Consider the following 26,970-nt stretch of genomic DNA (forward strand, 5'->3'; position numbering starts at 1 on the left):
GTAGTTTTTAGCAAGGAAGTGAGTTTAAGGTCCCTATGGCAAGGAAGTCTTGCTATCATTGGATGGAGGAGGCATGATATGGTTTGGATGGATGGAAAGTTAGGTCAGGTGACTTTAATTATCACTATCAGAGTCTGGGTTGGTTCCAAGGGTTTATTTAGTGTTCATTCTTTTTTCATTGCTTCATCTCATCACATTTAATAGCCTTTCAAAAATACAACTTTAAATATGTACTTGTGGTCCTGAAAATGTTATGATTATAACTGTTGCTACTGTTACTGCTACTTCTAACTAGAATATATCTATATCTCTATCTCTACCTCTATATCTCTATATCTATCTACCTATATATAGGGTTTTAAGGTTTGTAAAATTCTTAAAAATATCTCAGTATCAACTAAACTTGACAATGTCTTCTAAGGAACTTAAGATATTGTTGTTAACAGAATTATATTTCATTGTAAATTACATCTTTTAAAGAATATTTTGAATACTTGGAACTTATATATCTTTCTGTCACTTTTTTAGATGTTCGTATTGCTGGAGAATGTATACCTGGACACTGAATTTTGATGAAACCAACTTTTAAATGAACATTTTTTTGTTATGCTCATTCATTTATCTTTAAAAAGCCTCCTTTTGAACTGATTAATTTTGTTATGCCAATGATCAGTCATTTTACTATTTATTAAATACCTATTTATTATGTACTAAGCATTCATCTTAATTACTGATCTTGATGGTTCAGGTGAAGCACCAAAAAAAACTTAATGCAGAGCTTTCTCTGTATTTTATGGTTATTCTCATTTTTTCCTTATTTTCTCTCTTTAGGGTTCATTGCTTCAGATATGACATCAAGACACTCCAGTACCCAGTTGTGGTTAATTACACATTATCATGAAATGGGATCATTGTATGATTACCTGCAGCTCACTACTCTGGACACAGTTAGCTGTCTTCGAATTGTGCTCTCTATAGCTAGTGGTCTAGCGCATTTGCACATAGAGATATTTGGAACTCAAGGGAAGCCAGCCATATCCCACCGGGACTTAAAGAGCAAAAATATCCTTGTTAAGAAAAATGGACAGTGCTGTATAGCAGATTTAGGTAATTTGTTCTCATTTGTTATAACTATTTTAAATGTTCTTAATACTTTCTTCTTTACCTTTACAATACATTCTTTTATTATTTAAAGAGCTGTCACATGCTATAACTTCCACTAGAGGGCACTATCCTAAAATGTTTAATTTTTTTTATTTTTTAAAGAAATACAAGAACTAAAAACCAAGTGATTAGACCCCACCCTTTCTGATAAATACAGTTTTGGAATATGATTATTTTTATACAGGATTTATGCTGTCAATTATTTTGGGGTTAAAATTTGACCATCATTCCTGCCCTGAAAACAACTATTTGTCAGATAATTTACATTAGTCAAAATTGTATTATAATTTTGTTTGTGAGATTCATTTGTGAAGTTGCTTTCTAATTCCTGTCCCAATCATTCAGTAATTTCTCAATAAATTTATTGAATCTCTACAACATACTAGACTTTGTCCTAGGCATTAGAGACCTTATATTAATCTGACCAAGGAGATTAAGGCTGAATTATTAAACCAAATTACTAAATTTACACACACACACACGATGTTGGTAGAATCTAAATACCAGTTTACTTGGTATCTTCAAATCTTATTTCAGGTGCAAAAAACTTAGATCATTAATGATACCTATTACAGTTTTTTAAGAGATAATTTAAATTTTATTTTTAGGTTGGTACCAATGATTTATAGCCTTGCTATTAATAGTCAACAAATATTTTTTTAAACATCTACTATATGCTAGGTAAAATGCTAAGCTCTGGGGAGGCAAAGAAAGGTAAAGACATTCTTTGCCGTAACTAGGGTATAGGATTGAGGATTGGAAATGGGAGAGGGGAGGAAATGATAAAGTGGCAAAACTGGGACCCTCCTTCAATGAATGATTTAGGAGACCCTCTTAATATACCTTTTACCTTCTCCAATCAGAGGGATTGGGGCTAGGGTGGTAATAAAAAGAGGTGAATTTCGGGACTGATTCAGTTTTACTAGAAGATGAGTTACTAGAAACAATAGTGGGATCTAGGAGAACAGCCCGAGAGGGAGATAAGGAAAATCTCCTTCTCCATTGACATCTGCCTTTTTAAAATATATAATGAAAGACCTTGGCCTAGTTTTAATTCTGAAGATGTATGCTTCTTTTTTTTGACTTGGACCTATGATTTCTTTCAAAGAATTCACTTTTGAATTTACAATTCAAGGATTCATTCAAGGAATATACCATTGAGGAATTTCTTTTAATAATATAGATGAGTACTCCTACCCCTTTATAATCTTTTTTCTCTTTTTTAATTTTTATTAAAGATATTATTTGAGTTTTACAATTTCCCCCCAATCTTGCTTCCCCCCCCCACCCACCCCACAGATAGCATCCATCAGTCTTTACTTTGTTTCCATGTTGTACCTTGATCCAAATTGGGTGTGATGAGAGAGAAATCATATCCTTAAAGAGAAAAGAATTCTCAGAGGTAACCAGATCAGACAATAAGACATCTGGGTTTTTTTTTCCAAATTAAAGGGAATAGTCCTTGTACTTTGTTCAAACTCCACAGCTCCTTATCTGGATACAGATGGTACTCTCCTTTGCAGACAGCCAAAATTGTTCCCAATTGTTGCGATGATGGAATGAGCAAGTCCTTCAAGGTTGAACATCACTCCCATGTTGCTGTTAGGTTCTGGTTCTGCTCATCTCCCCTTTATAATCTTAAAGCTTCTTAATCTTAATCCTTGAAATAGCTTTTTAAAAAATATTTTGATAGCTTTTACAACCAGATTGTTTTCTTTTGTAATCAATCCAATGTATTTTTATACATTGTAAAATATTATTCTGAGAAAGATTCCATTAGGCTTGATCAGTCTACCAAAGAAAGAAGTCCATGACAAGAAAAAAGGCTAAGAATCTCAGATCATAGAGAGTTATATAGCTTCCTGAAATTAGGCAAACTGTCATAATCACTTATCCTAAGGTATGAATCTATACAAGTTGTAACTTTTTTTGTGTTAGGAAAAGTTGAGTTTCAGATAAAAATTGCTCCAGATGTATAGTTTCAATTTATAAGCTGATTTTTTTGGCTACTTTTTCTCTTGGTAGTTTATAGTAATAACATATTTTGGAATTTTCGATGGGATTGGAGAATCACAGAAAATATCACTTCAGAGATAATCCTCAATATTCCCCCCCCCAGTGTTCTGTTTTTTTTTCATGCAAATAATTATAGTTCATAGATAAGAGTCAAATAAGCTTGAGTTTATAGTGAACTGGCAGTGGAATTCAACAGGACTTTTTAAGTCATAGAATCCATGTCCCTCAGAATCATTCATGTAGCATTATTACATTTTATTATATTACTCAATTGGTAATATTGGTTACATTGCAGTCATAAATAAATATTAAATTTTGTCTGCCTCCTTTGACTAATTTTTGTGGGGTGATACAACCCAGAAGAGCTAAAAGGTTGGATGCTCATGAAGGTCATCCAACATCTTAATTTTCTAGTTTTGAAAATTCAGTTCTCTTTTTAACTGGAAGAATTTGATATCTCAGGACAGTTGACTTCATTTAAAATTGTTTGATGACTTGCTTTCAAAAATCAGGGAAATTATTTTGCTGAGTGTCCCAAATGCCAGTAGAAAATCTTTATGAGCAAGGTGTAATAAAGATCAAGTGACTTTCTCCCTTCTTTGGATAGATCTAAGAGATCCAGGGATAGAAAGGGTTCAGTGAACAGAGGAAGTTCTGAGGGGTGTATTGACTTCTTGCTTACCCCAATTTCCCTTCCCATTCCCAGTTCTGCCAGCCCCATAGTTACAGTAGTGCTGTGGATTAGACCAGTAAGAGGTGGTCCTTCAATAGAACCCTTGACTGTACTCTTACTGATACTGTTTCTCCCCTGTCCAGCTCTGATAGGATCTCTGGCTATCATTCTCACCTTCATTATTCCCCCCAACACTTAGAAGAGCAAGAGTTTTACATTTCCATCTCCAGTAAAGAAGCTAGAAATTGAAGTGGGGGAAGTTGGGTGGGGGAGTGTTGTGTTTTGTTTGTTTGTTTGAATGACCAGAAAAATTATAGATACCTGAATAAGTACTCTTCCAAAAGTGTAAAGGGTGCCTTAACAAGGTAGTAACTTGAGGTCACTTGAGGATTTCAAATAATGGCTAATGATAATTTCTTGAGTGTTAGGGAGAACAGATCTCAGTTTGGAAAACATGGCCTCCCCAATTCCTTCATATTCTTGAGATTCTATGATTCACAGTTATCTTTCATACAGAATTATGGGATAGAAAATGATACTATTCAATTTCCTTTTCTTCTGAAAGATTAGATATCTAACATTAAATGCAGGGTTCTTAAAGATTTTCTAGTAAACTTAAAATTATTCACAAGAAAATTTAATATTCAATTGATCTTTTGATTTTTTTTTGGCTACTTTGCAATTTGAAGGAAAAATTCTATGGGAGTAGAAAACTTCAGGCTGGGATTATGATTCTGGTGATGATTTCATGAAATCTGGATGGTGGCTTACGAGGAGGTTGATTTTCATCACAACGTTCCATCACTGTGTTCTCCACCTTACCAAAGCTATAGGGATTTACATTTGGTATCTTCCTCTGCATTAAATTGAGAGATCATCCCAGAAATGTTCAAGGAGATCGTGGGAGGAAAGTTCTCTGCAGATGGCTTGCAGGATTCCTGAGGGAACATTCATCTACAAGAGAATTGAAGCATCTTCTAGCACTTCTTATTCGTTTGAACATTGCAGTGTTCACCTCAAGACTATTTTTTTTTGATGAATACATACATTGATGTGGATATTTAGTTCCTCAATTAAAAAAAACCTGTCTGATTTCTTGAAAAGAGTTTGACAGAAATAATTCATTGTATTAAAGAAAATACATTATAAAATGCATTAGTACAATATAACAGGAGAGTTTTGTTTTCATTAGGGGTCCAATTTTGATGCACTTTGAATTATGGAGATAGTGAGGGGTACATCCGTGTATTTCTCCTTATTGCTTAGATGAGTGAGACTGCACCTGTACCTTTTAAAGGTTGGAGCAGTAGTCGATTCACCATGGCAACGCTGGCCCTTTCTAAGAGGTGTACAATTTTCTGAAGTTTTCCAAGTCTCACAGTGTTCTCCATTTAAATGTTTGGAGAATAATGAGTGCCATGGTGTAGGATGGGAGTTTGATTTGTCTCCTAATAGACCTCTTTGGGATAATTCCTAATATAAGACTGCCTTTCTCTCCAGGTCTTGAAATATATATGCTCATAACTCATTTTGGGTTAGAGTGGTATGTCATATATTCATCATTTACTCTTACTGTTTTTTATTCTCTTGCTATCTTATTATTGCTTTCTCTACCCTATCTCCACATCATAGTTTCCTAACTCCTAAGGTTTTGAAAATTTTTTCACCTGTTGTATCTTTCCCTTAAGCTCCAACACAGGTAATTCTTTATATATTCTAGCAGTGACATCTCAGAACTACAAGATAACATTTTTGACATGGGGATTCATTGATGTAATCACAGATGTTCTGGCAGTACCCAAGTGCCATTGGGTGCCCTTGAGATAGAAATGAATCTTGTTCTTTTTTTCCTTTGTCATAGGACTTGCAGTGATCCACTCTCAGACCAACAACCACCTAGATGTTGGAAACAACCCACGTGTGGGTACCAAGCGCTACATGGCCCCTGAAGTCTTAGATGAAACCATCCAAGTGAACTGTTTTGACTCTTATAAAAGGGTTGACATTTGGGCCTTTGGACTGGTCCTGTGGGAAGTGGCCAGGCGAATGGTGAGCAATGGTAGGTATTCTACACAAAGAAATAAAGAAAATTTCAGTTCATAATTGAGTGACTGACTAAAAAAGTTATAAACTATATATATATATATATATATATATATATATATATATGCATATATATATGTGTGTGTGTGTGTATCACATATACCTATGTCTGTATCTGTCTATACATGTATATATATGTGTGTGTGGGCACACACACACACACACACACACACACAAACACACTCTATAGATATACTCCTGGAAAGTTGTGAGTAAAACAAATCCATGCTTTGGCTGTACAAGGATTTTAAGGATTCTTACAGCAAATATTTTTCTAATTTGAATAAACATTTTCGTCTTGCAAAAACATTTAATTTGATTAAAGTCAAGTGCATTCATAAGTTAAAGGTCAGCTGGAGTGTGTATTCAAAAGAACATTGATTTCAGTGGAAGAAGTCTTAGGTTTGAATCTCAGCTCTGCTTAATATCTATGTGACCCTAGGCAGACTACTCTTTTTAGGTTCCTCAGCTTCCTCATCTGTCAAATTGGGCTTGGACTTGATAAACACTTCATATTCTAATGCCAAATCCTATGATGCTAATAGAATTTGCTCAGACAATTCCTGTCACATCCAAGTTTTCAAACTATATATCATAATGCATCTTGTTAATATTTCCGATAGAGTTAATATTTTTTGGCTATTTGGACTTTAATTGAGATGTGTCTAAGTTTTTGAGTTACTGAAACTGTTGGATTTTTAAATTATCAAGCTGATTACTCAGAACATTATATATTTACATTTAGAATAAATTCTAAGGCATATGCTTGAATCTCCTATAATCAACTTGATGTTGACTGAGACCCTCTCTCATATGAAGAGTGATGTACCTTAGATGTAAAATGGTTAGAAGAACTAGTTTTCATCCACATTATGCTTGTAAAACTTCTATCTTAATGGGGATTTATTTTGCTGCTCTTATTTTTTAGGAAAACAGAAATAATAACCATAACAATAATAACAGTAACTAGCATTTATAAAGTGTTTTAGGGTTTATAAAACACTTTTTTGTATATTAGATCATTTGATATTCCCAGCATCCTCTCGAGTAGGAGCTGCTCTTATCTTCATTTTACAGATGAAAAAAGTGAGAACTTGAGAGATACTAAATGAGTTGTCTGTAGCTCCACAGCTAGAAAGGGTCTGAGAGTTTGAATTCATGCCTTTTAACTTCATATCCCACACTATATACTTTACCACTTACCTGCAACTCAAGGAATGGTACAAATTCATGAGTGTTTAGACATCTGCTTTCAGGGTTTAAAAATAGTATATATTATTCCCTCTGATCAAGTTAAATTAACAAGTATTTGTTAAGTGCCAACTATTTGCCAGTTACTGTACCAGAGCTAGAGATAGTAACAAAATTTAAAACAAAACAACGCAATTCAGAGACCTTGGGCTTCTCTTAATTTGTATGGTGAATAGAGGGAAAACTTTAATTCTTTTTGAGGAAAGTGTAAATAGGGCAGTCTTTATTGTTTTAGAGCATAGTTAAGACAAGCATGCTATAGTGTCATACAATTTCTAATTAGAAATCTGTATAGTGTAAAGAAACATTCAGAGAATGTTATGTGTATCAGATTAAATATAAACAACCAGGAACATGACTTGACAGCCTTGTTTTTTAAGACTAATTTTTTTTAAGGAAGTCTTGAAGATTTTCTTGGTAGGTGTTTCTCAATCAGTGTTTGGCAGTTTTCGAGTTGCAACTCATGTCACTTAGGTGCCTTGAGAATTGTTTGCAACAAGAGTTTGTTTTGTTGATATTTAAATTCTGAACTTTGTCTCTAATTGCACATTGACTTGATTTTCATCGTTTCTTCCACCCCCACCCCCCAGTGATTTCTGAAGCATCATTGGCACTGAAAAACTTAATACTAATTCATTGGTCCTCATGGAGGGTTTGTTTAAAGGGTAGTGTTAGAGAACACATTGAATGGCAGGTATACTAAGTCTCTCCAAGACTCTAAGGAAATTGATATTTCCAAGATCAGTATGCTAGTTTTTTAACTGTTGATATTTAGCCTTTGATCTAATTGAACATTTGCTCTTCAAACTGAGTGGAAATGGTTTTGGATTTCATGCTTTCTGTGAACTCGTCCCTAACCCTGCTCCTATGGGGCAAGCAGAAACCCCAGACATATTAAAAGTTTTGCTGTTGTTAATTCACATTCATTTGAAATACAGCTCTTTGGACCTAGATGACCTGAACTTTTAACATATTTTCAAAAAAATTGTATGATTACTATTATTTTTTTCTTATTTTGTTGAGATAGTGAAAAATAAATGTGTAGCTCACAGGTTCTCTTCCTTCATTTATATTTCTTTTTTACACCAATAATTTTATGGAGTGTACCCTTGCCCATGTTTGTGAGAAGGATAAGAAAGATCTGGTAAAGCAATCATTTAAATCAAGTTATTGTGTTTTTGTGTTTGGTACTAAGTTTTGTGTAGATATAATAATAATTTGGTAATGATAATATAGGGAATAAGGATTGGCTGGATCTATGATTTCATAGGTTTAGGTAACTTTTATGTGAGAAAATTCCTCCATTTAGGTGAGTACTTTCTCTGCAATTTATAATTTTGGAGAGTTCTCTAAAACACTGAGATTATATTAGTCTAATAATAGTTATATATTATTATAATAATAGTTAATTTATGTAGTACTTTAAGTCTTAGAATATAGATAGGTAGATAGATAGATAGATAGATAGATAGATAGATAGATAGATAGATAGAAATATCTTTTTTTCTCACAATTGTAAGTATGTTCTTATTATCATCTTATTATCATCTCTATTTTATAAATGAGGAAATTGATCAGGACTGAGAGTTGTGACTTGACCAGAAAGCTTAATTTGATTCCAGGTTTTGTTTTTTTTAGTATTCCATCCCCTACTCTACAAAATGTGATTTCAAATAAGGATTCCTTCCTCATGACCTTTGTGTATATAGACACACAAACATAGAGGAATCACTGAAACTTTTAAGATAGCTGCTTTTTAACTTTCTCTTTCAATTGCAGTTAAGGGGGGAACTGAGTAGAATTGGAGGTTGTAGATATTAGTTTGGGAGTCTTTTATTTGCTGAAGTGATACTTTTAAATCATGGTGAATGCATGAGTGTATGGGATTACCAGATTAACCTATGCATTAGCCATTATGCTCAGCACTAATTTCAAAGTAAGCCAAAAAACAAAATCCCTGCTCCCAGTGAGACCTCTTTAATGGGGGACATGATATGTAGACAATTATGTATGACTAAGATATATACAGGATAAATTGGAAATAGAAAACATTAGCATTAAGGACAGCAAAAACTTTGTGTAGAATATGAATTTTAAGCTGGTAAGAAGCTAGGGAAGCCAGAAGGTAGAGATAATGAATGCTAGACATGGAGTGCAACCTGTAAAAATGCAGTCAGGAAATGAAGCATCTTGAGTAGACTCACATAGTAAGGAGGACTGGATTATAGAATATGTACAAGGAATAGTTTCTAAGAAACTGAAAAGGTAAGAAATACTCTCATTGAATTTCTGCCTGAAAATTTTCTGTGACAGAAAAACAGAGTTAACTTATTCCATGATTAGGCAGATCTTTCCTTTTAAGTTTTTCCTTATATTTTCCTCTATATTTCTTCTTTAGTAATTTTCTGGAATGCATAATTGAAAATATATTTGTTAAGCATTTACTATATCCCAAATACTGAGCTAATCATTGAGTAGGTAATCATTGAGTAAGGTAGATGTTAAGGACCTGTGTCCTGCTGGCTGCAGTAGAGGTAGAATAGCCAAAAAGATAACCCTGGTGGAATGTGAAACAACACTAAGGTTAACTATAGGGTGTGAGATGTAGTTTTTTTTAACCAATCAAAACAGCATGGGCACAAATCAGGAAGGAGTTTTAGAGCCCCCAAAAGGTTTAGTAAGAGAGCATGAGAGGGCAGTGATATAGCAAGCAAGGGAAAAGAGAAGATTAAGAAGGGAGAAAATGGTCAAGGAATGTGAGAATTAGCAAAAAGATCATTGTATTTAGCAGTTAGAGTTCAATTTCATTACAGGGATGAAGAAACGATCCAGTCTAACAGGATGAAAATCAAATGAGTTGTTAAGAAGTAGAGTGTTTAAGGTCATCCTTTTTTTTTTAAAGTTTTATTATGAAAAGATTATTGGAGGTGTTTGTGATAGATTTTTTTGTTGTTGTGTTTTAGAAGGAGGAAGTCAAGGATCTTTTTGGATACTCAAGGTGAGAATTCAGTAGAGAGGTAGAGATTGAGATTACATGAGAGATAAATGTTGGATCAAGGTTATAGAGGGACAGGAGAAGGTAAAATTGAGAGAATTGGACCTGTCAAATAATAGCGTTACTCTTCACGAATGAAAGGAAAGGGTGAAATATGATGGTTAAAGATATAGTGAGATTTAGAGGAGGAGAGTTGAGTTTATTTAATTGAAGTAAAGCTAGTCATAGATTTATCATCTGTGAATGACTGGGAGAGATGGAATTGATATAGTTATGGGGAGAATGAAAGTCTGGAGCACATTGTGGATGATTACAGGTCTTCAGCAAAAAATGAGTAAAACAGTTACCATGCAGTAGTGTGTGCTCAGTTATGAATTGCATATGTTTTGTAATAGCTCCTTGTTAATATAATTTTATTTCCCCCAGAAATATCCAGCTTCTTCAAAGTCAAAGTAGAGGAAGCAAATAGGAAGACTTATTGTTAGCTATTCACAGAGTCTAGAAGGTCAGATTGAAGGTTGAAGATTCAAGGCTGAAGAAAGCATTATTGATTAATGATGGGAAGGGATATCAGAATTGAGTTAATGGACTAAGAGGGTAGGGAGAAATTTAACCCTTTGCTATCACTTTCTGCACTTTTTTAAATAGGAACAATATTTTAACTTAACTCCTTGCAAGTTAAGCCAGTTTTTCCTTAAATGATACTGAGAATATCCTTGTGACTTAACTGGATCGGGGGACTAAGCTTTGCTCAGACTTTTGATATCATTTCCTAGTTGTCTGAGTATAAAGCAGCCTATGTGAACTCCAAGTGCTCTCTATAATGCTTGGCTGTTGGAAAACTGGACTATTTAGGTAGAAGAATTGTACTCAGTTGAACCCAGTAAGGCATCCTCTTTGCCTGTCTTTGTGACCATTCTTCTTTTCCTTCAATAACTCAGTAGCTCTTTTTCTTTACCTGTTGAATATCCTGTAAATGTATCATTTAATTCCAGTATCTAAGTTCAACTCCTAGGGAACTGCCCTTGACTGGGCAGCTAGATGGTTCAGTGGGTGGAGCGTTGGACCTGGATTCTCAGGTCAACTAGCTGAGTGATCCTGGACAACTCACTTAGCCTCTGTTTGCCTCAGTTTCCTCACCTGTAAAATGGAAATAACAATATCCACTTTCCAGTGTTGTCAGGATCAAATGAGAAAATTGAAAAGAGCTTAATGCAACACAAATCCTTTACATAAATGCTTCATGCCTTCCTTTTCTGATAGTCCCAGTCCAGAACGCCTTTCCTGGTGATCATCCTTACCTCCTTCCTCAACTCCCATATTCATCCTTGCTAAATAGTATCATTGGCTTATCTCTTAAAGTTTTTGAATTTCTGGGCCAGGTATAAGAATAGATGTCCAAGTATTTCCCTTTGAATAATATGAGTCTCAAGTATTCATGACGTTCCTCTAAAAATGCAGTCTAATCAACAAGAATTTGTTAATCTTGAAAAATTTTAACTCTGCCTTCGCATCGTTTGTCTTTTATATACTAGATTACTGCTGAAGAAACAATGAATGAGAAAGGAAAGTCGGTTGTAGGACTAGTCTCAGCAAATAGACAAATCCAAAATAAGCATACCAAAGGCCTTTCTAGTAGTATTCTTGTTGTGATTCTCACTATAATCAAGGGACTCTGTCCATGTTATACCCCAACATAAAAAGAAGAGAAATTTCCCCATGCAAACTTCTTCCCTATTGCCACTCCTTTTGGTTTTTTGTCAATTGTTTTCCACCTGGTCAGCAAGCATCATAGAGATACTCAGAGATCTTCTGAACTGTCTTGTATTCAGACAACAAGCAAGTGATAATTCCCCCTTGTTTACTACAAAGATCCTTTACTATCTTATAAATGACATTACTTAGTCATTCAGTTATTTATATATTGACTGAAACTTATGAGCTGTCTCTCCTAAGAGTATATTTTGTTATTAATCTTCAGTTGTGAGATTTTTGAAAAAGGCATTTCATTAAATGCAACAAATATTTATTAAGCACATGCAAAAATCACCCTGGCTATATACAAAGGCATAAACTAAGATTTTTGTCTTACATAAAATATATTCCATCAACCAACAGCCTGGTGTTTTTAGTTAGGCACAGTGGTCTTGGCATCTTCCCTTGACCCTAAAATCTTAACCAGAGTCAGCCCTTGAAGACAGTACTTAAAAGGATGCATATGATAAACTTCTCCCTTCTTCCTGATCTCCCATAAGTTTGCCATAGAGGATTCACCCAACATTCTTGGAAACCTCCCTTGCTTCCCCCTGATATTGTCTGGTTGATAAAATTCTTTTAAGTTTCCTTGAGATAGAAGAGAAAGAGACTAGTGTTTAGCCTTTACCTACAGCTTCCTTTAATATAATTTCTAGTGTGATTCAAGAAACATTTATTATGTTCTTGCTCTGTGTTGAATTTACTCTTTGCTAATTGATGGGGGGAGAAAAGAGTTCAGATAACATGAGTGTGAATACATTTTTAAATACATATATATTCTGTTTATCGGTCACCAGTTTTTGTAAGGAAACATATTTAGAGGTTTTGTGTATTAGAGTTCTTACATAATGCAATAATTTTAAGATAAAATTTTTGCTATTAAATATTATTTTGGAAAGGGAGATTTTTAAATAGACAACCTCTCAGTATTAAGTATGAAAATAGTTTTGATCTCACAGACACCCCCCCTCTCCGAAAAGGAAGAATCTCTAGGATCCTGCAAGATCCTCAGGCCCTACTTTTTGAACCTCTGCTGCAGAACCAGGAAAACATGAACTCAAGTCCAGCCTCTATCACCCAGGGTCTGTGTGACCTTATGTAAATCATTTAACCTCTCCCTGTCACAGGCAATTCTAAGATTTAAGAATCTTAAGAGGAAGTTGCTTAAGGACATTTCTACTTCGGAGAGCTTCTTATACAAATGAAATCACAAATCTGACCCATAATCTATCTCCTCCCTAGTAATAGTTGATGCCCACAATTATTCCAGATGTTATTCTCTGGACTATACATTTTACAATTTGATTATCACCTCCTTTATTACTGAATTTATTTTTATGGAACTGATTCATTCTATTGGCTTCCACATTATGCTAGTTCATATGGAGTTTTCAATCAACTATAATCTTCAAGTGTGTTTCATGTGAATTGTTGTTTGTTCATATCCTCCCCTCCTCCCACAATACTTATACATTTGATTTTGTGAACCAAATTACAGCGCTTTTTTATATTTCTAGTAAATAATTATTTGTCATCCTTAACCATATATTCCATATTCTCGGTCACTTATTGAACAACTCATAGCATATCTAGAAATATTGAATAGGATTGAGGAGGAAATTCAAAACCATGGCAAACAGGAATGCTCTGCTTTTATTAAGCTCTTAGGGAAAAGAAGATGGGGCTGAGTGTGCCACCTCACCATACCTTTGTCTGAGGCAGTGATGAAGTGTGTAACATTTGGAGATGGCTTGAAGCTGCTTTGTTGTGGTTTACATTTCTATGCTGTTCTAACTAAACTAGAAAACCCATCAAAAAAGAAGAGAGATTGTGAAATGTAGCTTGGAAACCTAAGCAAACTCAGAGTGATGATTAATTTTAAATATTCAAGATCCATCCATTTAATAGAATGCTCTCTGCAATCTATGTTAAGCTCACTGGTCTGAATTTTCAAAATTTACTTCTATCACCCATCTTTGAGTTTGAATTATTACTGTTTTCTCTTCTGTGATTATTGTAACATTAAGTGCTATTTTAATTGGTTTTACCTTTCTTGATTTTGGATTCTTGATTTTTTTTATTGGTTTCTTCATTGAAATATATAGAAAGGATATAATAGTTCTAAATAATGGTTTTTAAAAATAACATTTGATGTCCCTGGAAAAAATTTGCCTTATCAAACTTTTTTTCTCTTATGGTCAGGCAGAAAAGATAAAATAAGATAAGATAGAAGGAATATTTTTTAAATAATTACTAGTGCAAAGCACTATTGGGATTATAAATATAAGGAAAAAGAAAAATAGCTAGGTGGTGTAGTAGATAGAGCACTGAAGAAACTGAATCCAACCTCAGACACTTACTAGTTGTGTGACTCTGGACAAGTCACTCAACTGTTATCTGTCTCAGATTCTTGAAATGTTAAATGAGGATAATAAGAATCTACTTTACAGAGTTGTCCTGAGAATCAAATGAAATAATATTTATAAAGTGCTTGGGTCAGTATTTGGCACATAGTAGCTGCTTAATAAATGGTTGTTCCTTTCTTGCCTCAAAGAACTAAAATTCTAAAGAAAAAAGGAATAAAAAAAGAGTCTGAAAGTGGTGTTAGGGTGGGGAAGGAATAGGAAAATTGTTCGTAGTGTCAAGAGATGAGCTGGTTAGAAGTAAACATGGCCAGCACAGATATTTCTCAGAATGGAGGCTCTTTGGGAGAAATTAGCCATCAGAAAAACAAATCTGGGATAGAGGCAATGCCAGCTACTGGACTGAGGAACCAATGAGAAATGTACTGGAGAGAAGATGGAGAACTAGTTCAGGGAGAGTATTGATCTGGAATAGGAATCAGGCTATTTATTTGCAGACATATAACACTTTAAAGTTTGCAAAATACTTTACTTCAACCTTTTGAGGTAGGCATGGCAGGTATTTTCCAGAGAGTTGGCTTTGGCACAAGGGCTTGGAAAAAAACATTTCTAATTAACCTTTGATTCTGCTTGAGAACTGCTTGTCCTTCCCATTCCCCAGCACAATGAGGTGAGTTATGGAAACCATGACAACTCTTATTTCCTCTTCAGCAAGTTACCATCCAATATGTTATGCTGGTTTAGCTCAATCATGTTTCATTTTTTCAAAACCCCAATTGAAGGAAAGAATTGTGCCAGGAACATTCCATTTAAAGTATTTAGAGTAGCTATTTTGGTTCATTCAATTATTTATACTTAGGGGTAAATATTCAGCTATAGGAATTAGGTTCAGAGTCACCATAACCTTAATACATATTAGGGGACAGAATTGGCTGTAATTTTGAAATAAGAATATATAATTTTATGTAGTCATGAGCAACATTGTAAAACCTGTCCCAGAGAAATAATAATAATGTCAGTCATCAATCCTTTATTAAGTACCTACTATGCTAAGTGCTGAGATACAATGCAAAAAAAAAAAAACCCAAACCCTGCTCTCAAGGAGTTTACAACCTAATGTGGGGAGACATCATGCAAACAACCAGTAGCCTCAGGTCATCTCTGAAGGAAGGCACTAGCATTCCTGTAGAAGGTTTTCCCACTGATACTCGAACTCAGGGAAGCTATAAGGTAGGAGGTGAAAAGAGAGAGCATTCCAGGCATGGGAGATAGCTGATGAAAATGAACAGTCAGAACAATGGAGCATTGGGTTCGAGGAATAGCAAGGAAGCCAGAATCATTGCATTGCAGAGTACTAAGAGGTATAAGAAGACTAGAAAGTTAGGAAGGGACCAGAATGTAAGAGTCTTTGAAAGCCAAACTGAGGATTTTAATATTTGATCCTAGAGGTAATAGGAAGTCACTATTGTTTACCTGCCACTTTTCTCATTTGATCTTTACAACAAGTCTGTGAGGAAGGTAGTGCTAGTGATATGCTCATTTTGTAGGTGAGGAAACTGAAGATCCATCTATTATATGACTTGCCTGGATGTCCATTGCTTGTATTTTTGTTAGTCAATTAGTAAACATTTATTAAATGTTCATTATGGGCAGGGCTACAAACAAAGGCGTACAGCCTCAAGGAGTTCACATTCTAAAATTAATGATGGAAGCCAACATGTCCTTTGCTTGGCAGGTAGCAAAATAGGAAGCCTCCTGTTGGGTAGTTATATTCAGAGTAATTTCATAGCATGTGATTCTTTGGATTCTGTCTCACCAGTGTCACCGTTGAGCCAGTGGCTCTCAACAGAGGCCTGGTATGAATCATTTCTCTCTCCATCTGTTTTAGTGAAGGCATTACTGTAACACCCATTGGGTTCTTGGAGGCAGAATGAATAAATATACTTCATTATTTTGATGTATTTTACCATCTTGCTACTCTGCAAATGAGTAAAGACCAGGATAATTAACCCCAATATATTTTAATAGTAGCCTAATTATCTTTACCTTTGTTTCCAAGATAATTCTATTTTTAAGGAAATCTGCTAGCAAGGTGAATGCATTCACAGTTTATAAAAATCACAGAGAAGCAAACAAAAAAATTTTTAGCCAATTATAATAGCTGATTGTGATGTGTTATTTCATAAGGAATGGGACTATTATTCATTTTTTACAATGATATTTTTCTCTCTCCTTCCTGTTCAGATTTAGAAATATGAAAAATGTCAGCATGTCCCAGTAAACATTCAGTAGTTGCTTTTCTAGCATCAATTAAATTTATAGATGTTTTTCTCCCAGAATATTTTTATTTCCTTCCCCTGATTTATAAAATTTCAATAATCCAACACAGTACTGCTCCTTCCACAAATAATTGTTATACTTTCTCTTCAAGCTATACTTCTGTTCCATTTTACAAACATTCTGTGTTCTTACTATCTCAACTATATCTAATTGATGAGATATGGAGATGTCCTTTTAGGTGAATAAAAAGGACCAAATCATAGAGGTAATGGGGTAATTGGAATCCATATGTAATTCGAAACAAGTCCTACCCCTATCTTCCAGCCTTTGTACTAAAACATCGAAATAAATGAGAGAATTATTTGGAGTTTACATTCTTTCCTCTTGGGAAGATCTTGATGACCTCTGACTAAAATAGAACCAAGATGGAAAACCAAGGACAATGAAGAAAAATAGACCAATAACTTTGGCAGCTGATTATTCAGTCTCTGAAAAATTGAGAGTGACTATGTGTATTTGATTTTAAAAAGTAATGCTGGATGTGACTCCTAAAAGTCCCAGGAGTATTCTGGAACTTACCTTGCTTAGAGTTCCTTATTCCAAAAAACTTTTAAAAAAATATTGGTAATAGTTTCTGTCTGCACCCCCCACACTTCAATATAATGACAAAACAGAGATAGAAACACAAATAAGATAATTTCTTGTGATGAAAATGGTTACTCAATGTGACTCAACTGGGACAAGGAAATAGAATTCAATTTCAGCCCAAACCGAAAGCCAGGCTTTTGATGAGCTCTTTTGATTTCACATATTATAGTCAGATACTGAAAGCCTTCTCAGAAAGCTCTTGACATCTGGAGCTATTAGTATTTAATGTGCCAGCTGCTGTAGATAAATATAATAGGATCATTGGTATGTGCTGGGTACACTGCCTGGAAGGTACATTAAGGTCTTGGTCATGCAAGAAGTCTATTTAACTACAAGCTCAAATAAAGAAAGTTTTAAATAATCCATGTCCTTGGTTTCTCTTCTATCTTATTTCCAAGGTATTTACATCCAAGTCAGCAATGAAGAATTAGAGAAGAGTCCATTAAAACTACTCAGGTTCTGTTGCTCTGGCAACAAGATAAGAAAAAGGTCTAGATTTGAGTCTCTCACTGTTGACTGCCCCCCTTCCCCATCTTTGGGTTCAATCTTAAGTTTTCTGTCCATGTCACTTGAAGAGATGCCTTGAAAATATTGTCCTATCAAAAAAAGTAGCCTGGGACTTGCTTGAGCTTCCATTAAATCATTCCCCCTCTTACTGTTGTGGAGAAGATGTAAACCTAGGATGAAAGCCAACATTGTTTAAACCAATTCTTCAGTCACTACCTAGTTGTTGGACAAATTACTTCATGTCTTTGGATTTAGTGTTCAAACTTCTAAAATGAAAGAACTGAACTGTGTGAGTTTGAAAATGTACCTTCTAATCATGAATTTTGTTATTCAGTTTCTTCATATAATTTAAAAATTAGCAAACTATTCTTTGTTATGTAGTTTACTGTAATTTTTATGGTACTTTCCACTTTTATTTGACTTCCAGTGTGGAACGAAGGGCAGTTGCCATAAGGAAACTGATAGAGAGATGTTTCTAAGAATGTAGCACTTAGACCAGGCTCTTGGTTATTGCCTTTAATTTCCAGTGACAGAAGGAACAGAGTCAGTAGTACTCTATCTTAGAAGGACTAGCCATTTCACCTTATGGGTATTAATATGTTGTACTGGTTTTGTTTTTATGCCAGTGAAGCAAACTAAAATATTCTACAACTAATCAATAATATGAGAGAGAGGGACTAGGAACTACCAGGTGTAGACAACTTATTAACAAATTTGTTATTTATTAAGTTTGACTTTATGAAAGAATTTTGAAATGTACAAAGTATGAGAGTTTGAAAAGAGACAAATTGTATTTTTTTAGTTCTTCCATGTAAGCTTTCTTATTGGTAATTATTTTATAAAGCATTGTGTACTTTTATAAACTATTATAAATTCTATTTATAGAACTATTATAAATTCTAGGTCTATGTTATTTGACATTGTAACCCTGTACATAGTGTATCTACTATGAGAAAACTATGACACAAAGATAATACAACAAATAGTGTTTTAAGGTTTGAACTTAGTGCTTAGAGTAGACCCTTTCTAGTTGTTATCAAATCCAATTTTCAAACTTTATCTACATCATTTTGGACATTTGTCATCCTTTATCATCAGTTATCAGTTGATATAACCATCTTCCCATTCACAGATTCCCTATGTCAATGTAAATGAATTTTCCTGGTACCTCTTCTTCATACCAATTTTCCAAGAGGTAAAATGACACTCATTTTTTTTTTTTTGCCCTAACCATGCAAAGAAAGGGGGGAAGCATCTAGGCTACCACAAAAAATTCATTTGATTTTTCAGATTGGTCAATTATGATTTTGATCTGGACTTTAGAGCATCACTTAACTATTAGCTGAGCCCCTAGAGAACAGTCTTACATTTATTTTATTAGTTTCTCTTTATATTATTCTTTAATTACAACTTTAGTTTGTAGAAATTATCCAAGCACTTCAGAAATTGACAGAGGCAGGATATCAGATTAGATGGCCTGACAATTTTAGCTAAAATGTAATTTGTATGTTTCCAGTATAATCTGTTAATGATTTGCTGGGAAAGACTTTTAATCAAAGTATTAGAGGTTACAGATAGATTTATTGATTGGACCTGGCAGTTCAGATAACTGATTTGAAGAAAATCAGAGAACAGAAGTAATCGAACATCTGTGTAATTCGCAATGGTTCTTTTCAGCTTTAAATGAAACAGAGTATGGATAGTACTGACTTTGGAGTCAGGAAGATCTGAGTTCAAAAAAATCTCAAACGCTTTTATTAGTTTTGTGACCTTAGACAGGTCATTTAATTTCTCTCAGCCTCAGTTTTCTGATCAGGAAAATGGTCATGAAAACCAGTACTGTTGTTGCTATTTTTTAAGGAGATATAGTTTACTATCCCCAGTTTTTCCTTTTTTCATTGAGATGGTAGTAGTACTAGTCATCATCATAGTAGGTTTTTTGGCAGGAGTGATATGAAAGAATATTATATATAAAATTCAAGTGAAATATATGGTGTGTTTATCACCATTAAATCCTTGTTTGTTTGACAAATGGAAAACAGACGAATTTCTTGTTGTTTGTTGTAATTCAACACAGCTCTCTATTTACTCTCTGCTCACCTTGATTTGCAACTTGTACTAAAGTGCTGCTCTTATGCCTAATCACAGCAGGGTAGTGACTCTAGACCCCAGAATACAAATTCTAGCCCAGAGTCCTAAACTATGAGCACTTGAGTAGAATCCTAGCATTGACTATTTGAGGACCTGTCCCACTTAGTCATGCTAGACTTCTCACTGGCTGAGCATTGTATGAAGACATTGCTCAATAGGTCACTTGACCGCACAAGCTCCCCTGAGGGGAGAGGAGGGGGTGCAGTATTTGTTCACATCCCTTTCCTCCTTCCAACTTTTCTCACTGTTTATTTCTTGTTATGTCCATAACTGTTTGTTTTCATGACCATCAGAATGTGAGCTTTGGAGGAGGGGGGACAGGGAAGGGTGGTTTTTTTTGTATCCCCTAGCACCTAATAATACAACATCTGATAAATGATAATAACTGCTTATTAATGTAATATCATAGCCCACTGCTATACTTTACTGTTTTCTTTTTATTAAATGTTTTTTGGTAAGTCAACCATAGCAACTTTTTTTTTCATAGCAACTTTTAAAGACATTGAGAGGCAATGAGGCATAATAGCTGTAAGGAAGGGAAAAAAGGATTATTAATATACTTTGTTAATGCTTATCTAAATATTTAATCTATTTATTAAAAGTTCATTTAAAGTTCAATAAAGGTACAACTTTGTTATTCTAGAAGTCCCTTTATATAACTTAAAAATTTATAAACTATTTCTGATATATAGTTTATTATAATTTTTAATAGTTCTTTTACTTTATTTGTCTAACAACCTGGGAGGAAGGGCAGCTGCATTAAGGAAACTGATAGAAAGGCAATGGTGGGGGGCAGCTAGATAGCACAGTGAATAGAGCACCGGTCCTGGAGTCAGGAGTACCTGAGTTCAAATCCGGCCTCAGACGCTTAATAATTACCTAGCTGTGTGGCCTTGGGCAAGCTGCTTAACCCCGTTTGCCTTGCAAAAACCTAAAAAAAAAAAAAGGCAGTGGTGGGAAGAGTCTTAGCTGTATTCATACAAAAAAAAATTGGTTGTTATGATTGTGATAGTAGCATTAATAGTGCTAATATTAATAGAATTAGTTCTGGTACTAGTAGTAGTCATCATAGTTGTAGTAAGAAAAGTAGTAGTAACATTAGTAGCAATGATGGCAGTAATAGTAAATGATAGTAATTTAATATTAATAGTAATAGTATGATTCAGTAGTTGCATTCATTATCATAATAGTCTTAGTAAGAAAAGTAGTAGTTGTAATGATAAATAGTAGAAATTGGGATGTGGTAGTAGTCATCACAGTTGTAGTAATTGTAGCATTAATAATAGTAGTAGTATTGGCAGAAGTTCTAGTAAGGGAAGTAGTAGTAGTAGTAGTAAGTAACTGAAACTTAGGCTGTTTGTGGCAGTACTAGTCAACATCATAGTTATAGCAATTGCATTAGTAATAGTAGTAGTATTGGCAGTAGTTCTAGTAAGGGAAGTAGTAGTAGTAGTAGTAGTAGTAGTAGTAGTAGTAGTAGTAGTAGTAAGTACCTGAAACTTAGGTTGTTTGTAGCAGTACTAGTCATCATCATAGTTGTAGTGATTGTAGCAATAAGTATCAGAAACTTAAGTATTACTTTACACATTATCTTATTTTAACTTCTCAGCAGTGATGTGAGGTAATCATTACAGGTGCATCAAAAGTTTTAGTTCACATTTTTTTTATTTTTACGATTTTTCAAGGCAAATGGGGCTTAAGCGACTTGCCCAAGGCCATGCAGCTAGGTAATTATTAAGTGTCTGAGGCCGGATTTGAACTCAGATACTCCTGATTCCAGGGCCAGTGCTCTATCCACTGCGCCATCTAGTAGCCGCCCCCCAGTTCACTTTTAACCTTATAAAGTTTAATAATTTTTAAATAAGATTTTAAAACTTATTTTAAGCTTACTATTATTACTTTCCTACTACTGTTGCTTCTAATGATCCTCCCCACTAACAAAAGCATAGATCTTTGAAGACTTGAAGTAGTGTGAAGATTGAGGAATAACTCTGAAGAGATAGAAGAGCAGGAATGGAATCCACTGGTACTACTTTCTACGCCAAGCCTGTAGATTCAGAAACCTTGTTAATCTAAGAACTAGGTTCCTTTATTCTTTCTGGGTGAAGGTTTTTTGCCAAAAAAGTAACAGTTTGTGAGCTTGTTTTGAAATCTGAAACTTCTTGATTCCTGAGACATTTGAAAGCTTTATAGCTGATACCTCTTAGGCTAATCCATCTTTGAGGAAGATGGATTTAGGAAAAAATCAGTTCTTCATTCTCACTCAGCTCTGTTTATTTCTTTCTTTGACAAACAACAATCTAAGAGCTGCTGCTGTGGTCATTCCTTTACATGCTTGTAATCAGTGAGAAAGAAATAGAGCAGATATCAGAACACAAGGCAGGTAGAAGCATTTTCCAGTTTATTTTTTTGGTGGTGTTTTTCAATCCTCTCTTTCCCTTTGCTATTATTGAATTTTCTAGCATGGAGTGGGGGGTGGGGTAGGATATAATTTGTTTTTGTCTTCACTAATTATCACCTGAATATCAACCTTATCTCAGAGCATATTTCTGACTCTTTTACTTCAGCATTAAATTTAATTACAAAAATGAAATGCTTCATGAATCTTTAGTACCTGGCCAAATACTCTGGTTTAGTGATGGTACAGTGGGATGAACACTAGATTGGAGGGAAGGGGGAGGTTAAAAGAACCTGAGTTCAAATCCTGCTTCTTGTCACTACCTGGGTGACTATGATTCTAATTCCTTAGGTTCTGAGTCTCCTCTTGCTCATCAGTAAAACAAGTGATCCTCTCTCATACTTTGAGAGTCTGTGATCTTTTGAATAGCCCAAACTTGTTCATGAGTGCCTCTTACCTTGTGGCTCATTGCTGTTATGTGAATGTTCCCCTAGGATACTTTTTTAGCATTATAATAGTGATTAAGTGGGCAACTAGTTGAGTTGAGAAACCTGGAATCAGGAAGATCTCTTAGTTCAAATCCAGCCTGAGATGCTTACAAGCTTGTGACACTGAGTAAGTCATTTAGCTCTCTTTGCCTGAGTTTCCCCATCATTAAAATGAGTTAAAGAAGGAAATGGCTTTCAGTATCTTTGCCAAGAAGATCCCAGTTGGGATCACAAAGAGGTGGACTTGACTGAAACAACTGAACAAGAACAAGTAATTAAGCACAATAGCAATAGTGACAAAAAATGAATGACAACAATTACTCTTCCCCAAATGTAGTGCAGAGTGTCCACATCAATCAAGTCGACCACTTGTCTACATCACAATCAAGCTTGAGGCATAAATAAATTCATCACTTTGTCCTGGCTTATATCTGAAATCTGTAAAGTGATCAAAAAATCACAAGCTATTATTATCTTTTAGAGGCAACTGACAACTCATTTCAGGAACCCAACTAATGATATGTATGAACTTGTCCTCTTCCTTGGATGTTGCATTTAATTCTTGCTTATGTTTAGGTATCGTAGAAGATTATAAGCCACCCTTTTATGATGTAGTCCCTAATGATCCAAGTTTTGAGGATATGAGAAAGGTGGTCTGTGTGGATCAGCAGAGACCAAACATTCCCAACAGATGGTTCTCAGACCCGGTAAGTGTAAGGGGTTTCTTACTAATCTTTTTCTCAATTTTTGAAAGTAATCTTAGTTACCCATCAAGTCTGGGTCCAAGGGATTCTCTCTCTCTTTTTAATTTCCTGGTGTTTTATATATACGATATTCTATCTGGAGAGGGTTTTAGGCCAACTGGAAATAAGCAGAAAGTGACTTGTATGTATGGAGACTAGTCCATATTAGGTATTTGCTTGGTGGGAAGAGGGTGTTTGATTTTTATTTTTTGATATAATAAGCAGTGAAAGAAGGCAGACAGGTAGTAGAGGGGTTCAAGTATTGAACTTGGAGTCAGGAAACAACCTGAATTCAGATCCTCCCTCAGAAATATAAAATGGAAATAATAATAATAACACCTACCCCACAAGTGTTGCAAAGAGCAATAGGGTCAATTGACATAACACGTGTAAAGCACTTTGCAATCCTAAAAGTACTGTATATATAAGTGCTCCCTATTTTGATAAGGCAAAAGATTTATAAGAATGCCTATTTATGGTAGATCACTGGACTCAAGCTATCCTCTATTCTGTCCATATTATTTTGACCTTGAACAGAATGTCAATGTCTCATCTATATAATGAGGGAATTGGACTAGATTATCTCTAAAGATTTGTTTTAGGTACTGATCCTCAGTGATTCTTAGCCTTTGGTCCTAAACTTTAAAGGTTATATGATTTTAGCAGGAGAACTAATAAATTGAGACATGGTTCTATTTACTATTGGATTTCAGGATTTTCCCTTTTTGCTAGTCTTGCGTTGAACTATGAAAAGTATGGCACGTGCTGCATAGTTTACCAGATAAACTCAGCCTCTGCTGTTGAAAGGTCAAAGGATAAAGTCCATGCAATACAAACCTGGAGTCTTTATCGGTTCACAAGTTTGTTTATGTGTTTAAGGAATACAGCAATAACATCACCTTGACTTTATCTTAGCCCCTTAAGAGCTGCAAAGACCACAGCTACATATTCTGTCCTCTGAGCTAACAAGTGACTAAAGGGGAGTTTGTGACTTTGGTGTTTGTTTTTTCTTCCCTTAGACATTAACCTCTTTGGCTAAGCTTATGAAAGAGTGCTGGTATCAGAATTCATCTGCAAGACTAACAGCTCTGCGTATCAAAAAGACTTTGACCAAAATTGATAATTCCTTAGATAAATTGAAAACTGACTGTTGACATTTTCGTGGTGCTGTCAAGATGGAAGATTTTTTGTTGTTGTTGTTGTCATTGTCCAGTCTGGAAATATGCTGACCTGACGATTTGTCAGAACTGATCCCTTCCCAAAAAATGGCTTCTTAGTCAAGAAAGACATCTTCTCTAGCCATCTCTTTGGGAGACATTAAAACCACCTGAACCTCGCTCAATGACTCTAAAAATGGGCATTTCACAAACTGTTCAGACTTCAGAGACTTGACGCTGGATGTACTGTTGCAAAAGATGTGACCTGAAGGAACACAGAGAAATCCGAAGACAAAGATCTGGGCATTATGATGATGGCTTGGAGCTCTTCTCACAGGGCTCCTAGACATTTCCCCCCCATCCCAGGGAACGCGAGGATGTGGTAAATTTTTAATCAGCAATATTGCCTGTGCTTCTCTCCTTTATTGCACTAGGAATTCTTTGCATTCCTTACTTGCACTGTTACTATTAATTTTAAAACCCAACTTGCCAAAAAAAAATTGGCTCTGTACTCCACTGATCCGTCTGAATAATAGGAATTCAATTTGGCAAAAAGAAATGTAACTGTCAGACTTCGCTGCATTTTACACGTGCTGATGTTTACAATAATGCCGAACATTAGGAATTGTTTATAAACGACTTGGCAAATTATTTATTACTAGAGCACTTAGCAGTTTTCACAAAACTGACTAGTGCATGTTAAAGCTTATTTTTATGTGGTCTCATGATTTTATTACACAAATGTTTTTAACACTATTATCTGAAATGGACATTTTCTGTATTATCAGTTAAGAGTCACATTTTAAGTGCTTCACATTTGTATGTGTGTAGTCTGTAATATATATTTTTTTTCAGTTCGTATGCAGAACGTATTTAGCCATTACCCACAAAACACCACCGAATATCTTACTGATTTAGAAACAATTAAAGATTTCAGTAGAACTTTAGTCCTGAATGCTGTGGGGGGGAAATGCATTTTCTTCTGAATTATACATTATGTGCATTTAAACTCTGCCAGAAAAAAATAACTATTTTGTTTTAATCTACTTTTTGTATTTAGTAGTTATTTGTATAAATTAAATAAAATGTTTTCAAGTCAAACGATGAAGTGCTCTTTTCTGCTCTTTGCAAAGCATTATTTTGGTTTGTGAGCTAGGATAAGTGCTATAATCTGGAAATAACCTTTTAACTCCCTATAACTTGGGATATGATTGAGAAAAAAATAGTAGCACTTCTGACAAGGATCTCAGAATTTCAGAACTGGAGGAGACTTCAGAAGTTATAGATTGCCCAATCTATAACAGACCAAGATTCCCTTTTAAGAATTAAACAGGTTATTCCTTTCCTCTTTGTAAACCTTTACACTACCTTCCTTAAGGAAGCCTGTTCGTCATTTTTCTATAGCTTCAGAAGGTTTTCCCTACATTTAGCCCCCTCCCAAAATTTCCCTGCAATTTTCCTATCTGCCCTTTACTTTCAGCCCTGTCCTTTGTGACTGAGGAGAACAAATTTATTCCCTTTTCGGTATTAAAGCCTTTCACATTCTTGAGGTCAGTGAACATCTCTCCCTTCCCTACCCCCATCCCCACTCCAACTCTGCATTCATAACCCATGTTTTCTTCTCTAGGCTAAATGTCCCAGCTCCTTAAATTGGTTTTGATATAAGATGACCCCAGAGATTCTCATTAGCCTAGCTGGCCTTCTCCAAACACTTTCCAGCATACCAAAAGTGCTTCCTAAAATGGAGTTCCCAGGACATTATATTTCCAATATTAACTATTGTTCTGAGAGCCCAGAAACAGCTCTGTGATTTGGGAATCTTCTCTGAAGTTGTTAAGGTTCATTGTTAGTTGACTTTGCTCAGGACATTCCCTTCGCCTGCCCTTTCCTGGAAACTTCATATAGCATTCATGTATAACCAGACATTTTGGGCATCTTTTTCCCTGTCATATTAAAAATTGGAAGCAAATCAAATGCATCTGAATGATAACCTATCTCTTCCCTGTAGAATCCATGGTTTGGCAGTAGGCACTGCACTGAGTTGATCTGGTGGAGAGAAGAAAAAGAAATCATGTATTTTACTATTTGAAAAAAAATGGCAGAGTTTGAGTATTCTAAACCCCCATTAAGGACAAGATCTCCAAAATTCCATTGCTAATATCCATCCCTTTTTCTGCAGTATTCTTTCTATCTTCATCTCTCAACCCAGAAGTGTCCTCTAGAGCGACTGCTAGCTTGCTTCGGACATTTCTATTCATGCTATTACTCCAATGCCCCT

At 34.9% G+C, this 26,970-nt stretch overlaps 1 protein-coding gene across 3 annotated transcripts in view; it reads left to right on the plus strand.

Annotated features, from left to right (window-relative positions):
* Positions 1-26,634, plus strand: part of ACVR1 (activin A receptor type 1) — a 166,484-nt gene extending 139,850 nt beyond the window's left edge. For 2 of the 3 annotated variants that reach the window (XM_074215938.1, XM_074215936.1), the window contains 4 exons: positions 832-1,107; positions 5,715-5,912; positions 23,369-23,499; positions 24,555-26,634. In XM_074215938.1, the coding sequence (XP_074072039.1) occupies positions 832-1,107; positions 5,715-5,912; positions 23,369-23,499; positions 24,555-24,689 (740 nt within the window). In that variant the 3' untranslated portion in view covers positions 24,690-26,634. The remainder of the gene's footprint in view (positions 1-831; positions 1,108-5,714; positions 5,913-23,368; positions 23,500-24,554) is intronic. The other variant, XM_074215935.1, reaches the window with a different exon arrangement.
* The last annotated feature ends 336 nt before the right edge of the window (positions 26,635-26,970 follow it).

Source organism: Macrotis lagotis, chromosome 1 (assembly GCF_037893015.1).
Source record: "Macrotis lagotis isolate mMagLag1 chromosome 1, bilby.v1.9.chrom.fasta, whole genome shotgun sequence".
NCBI classification, from domain to species: domain Eukaryota; kingdom Metazoa; phylum Chordata; class Mammalia; order Peramelemorphia; family Peramelidae; genus Macrotis; species Macrotis lagotis.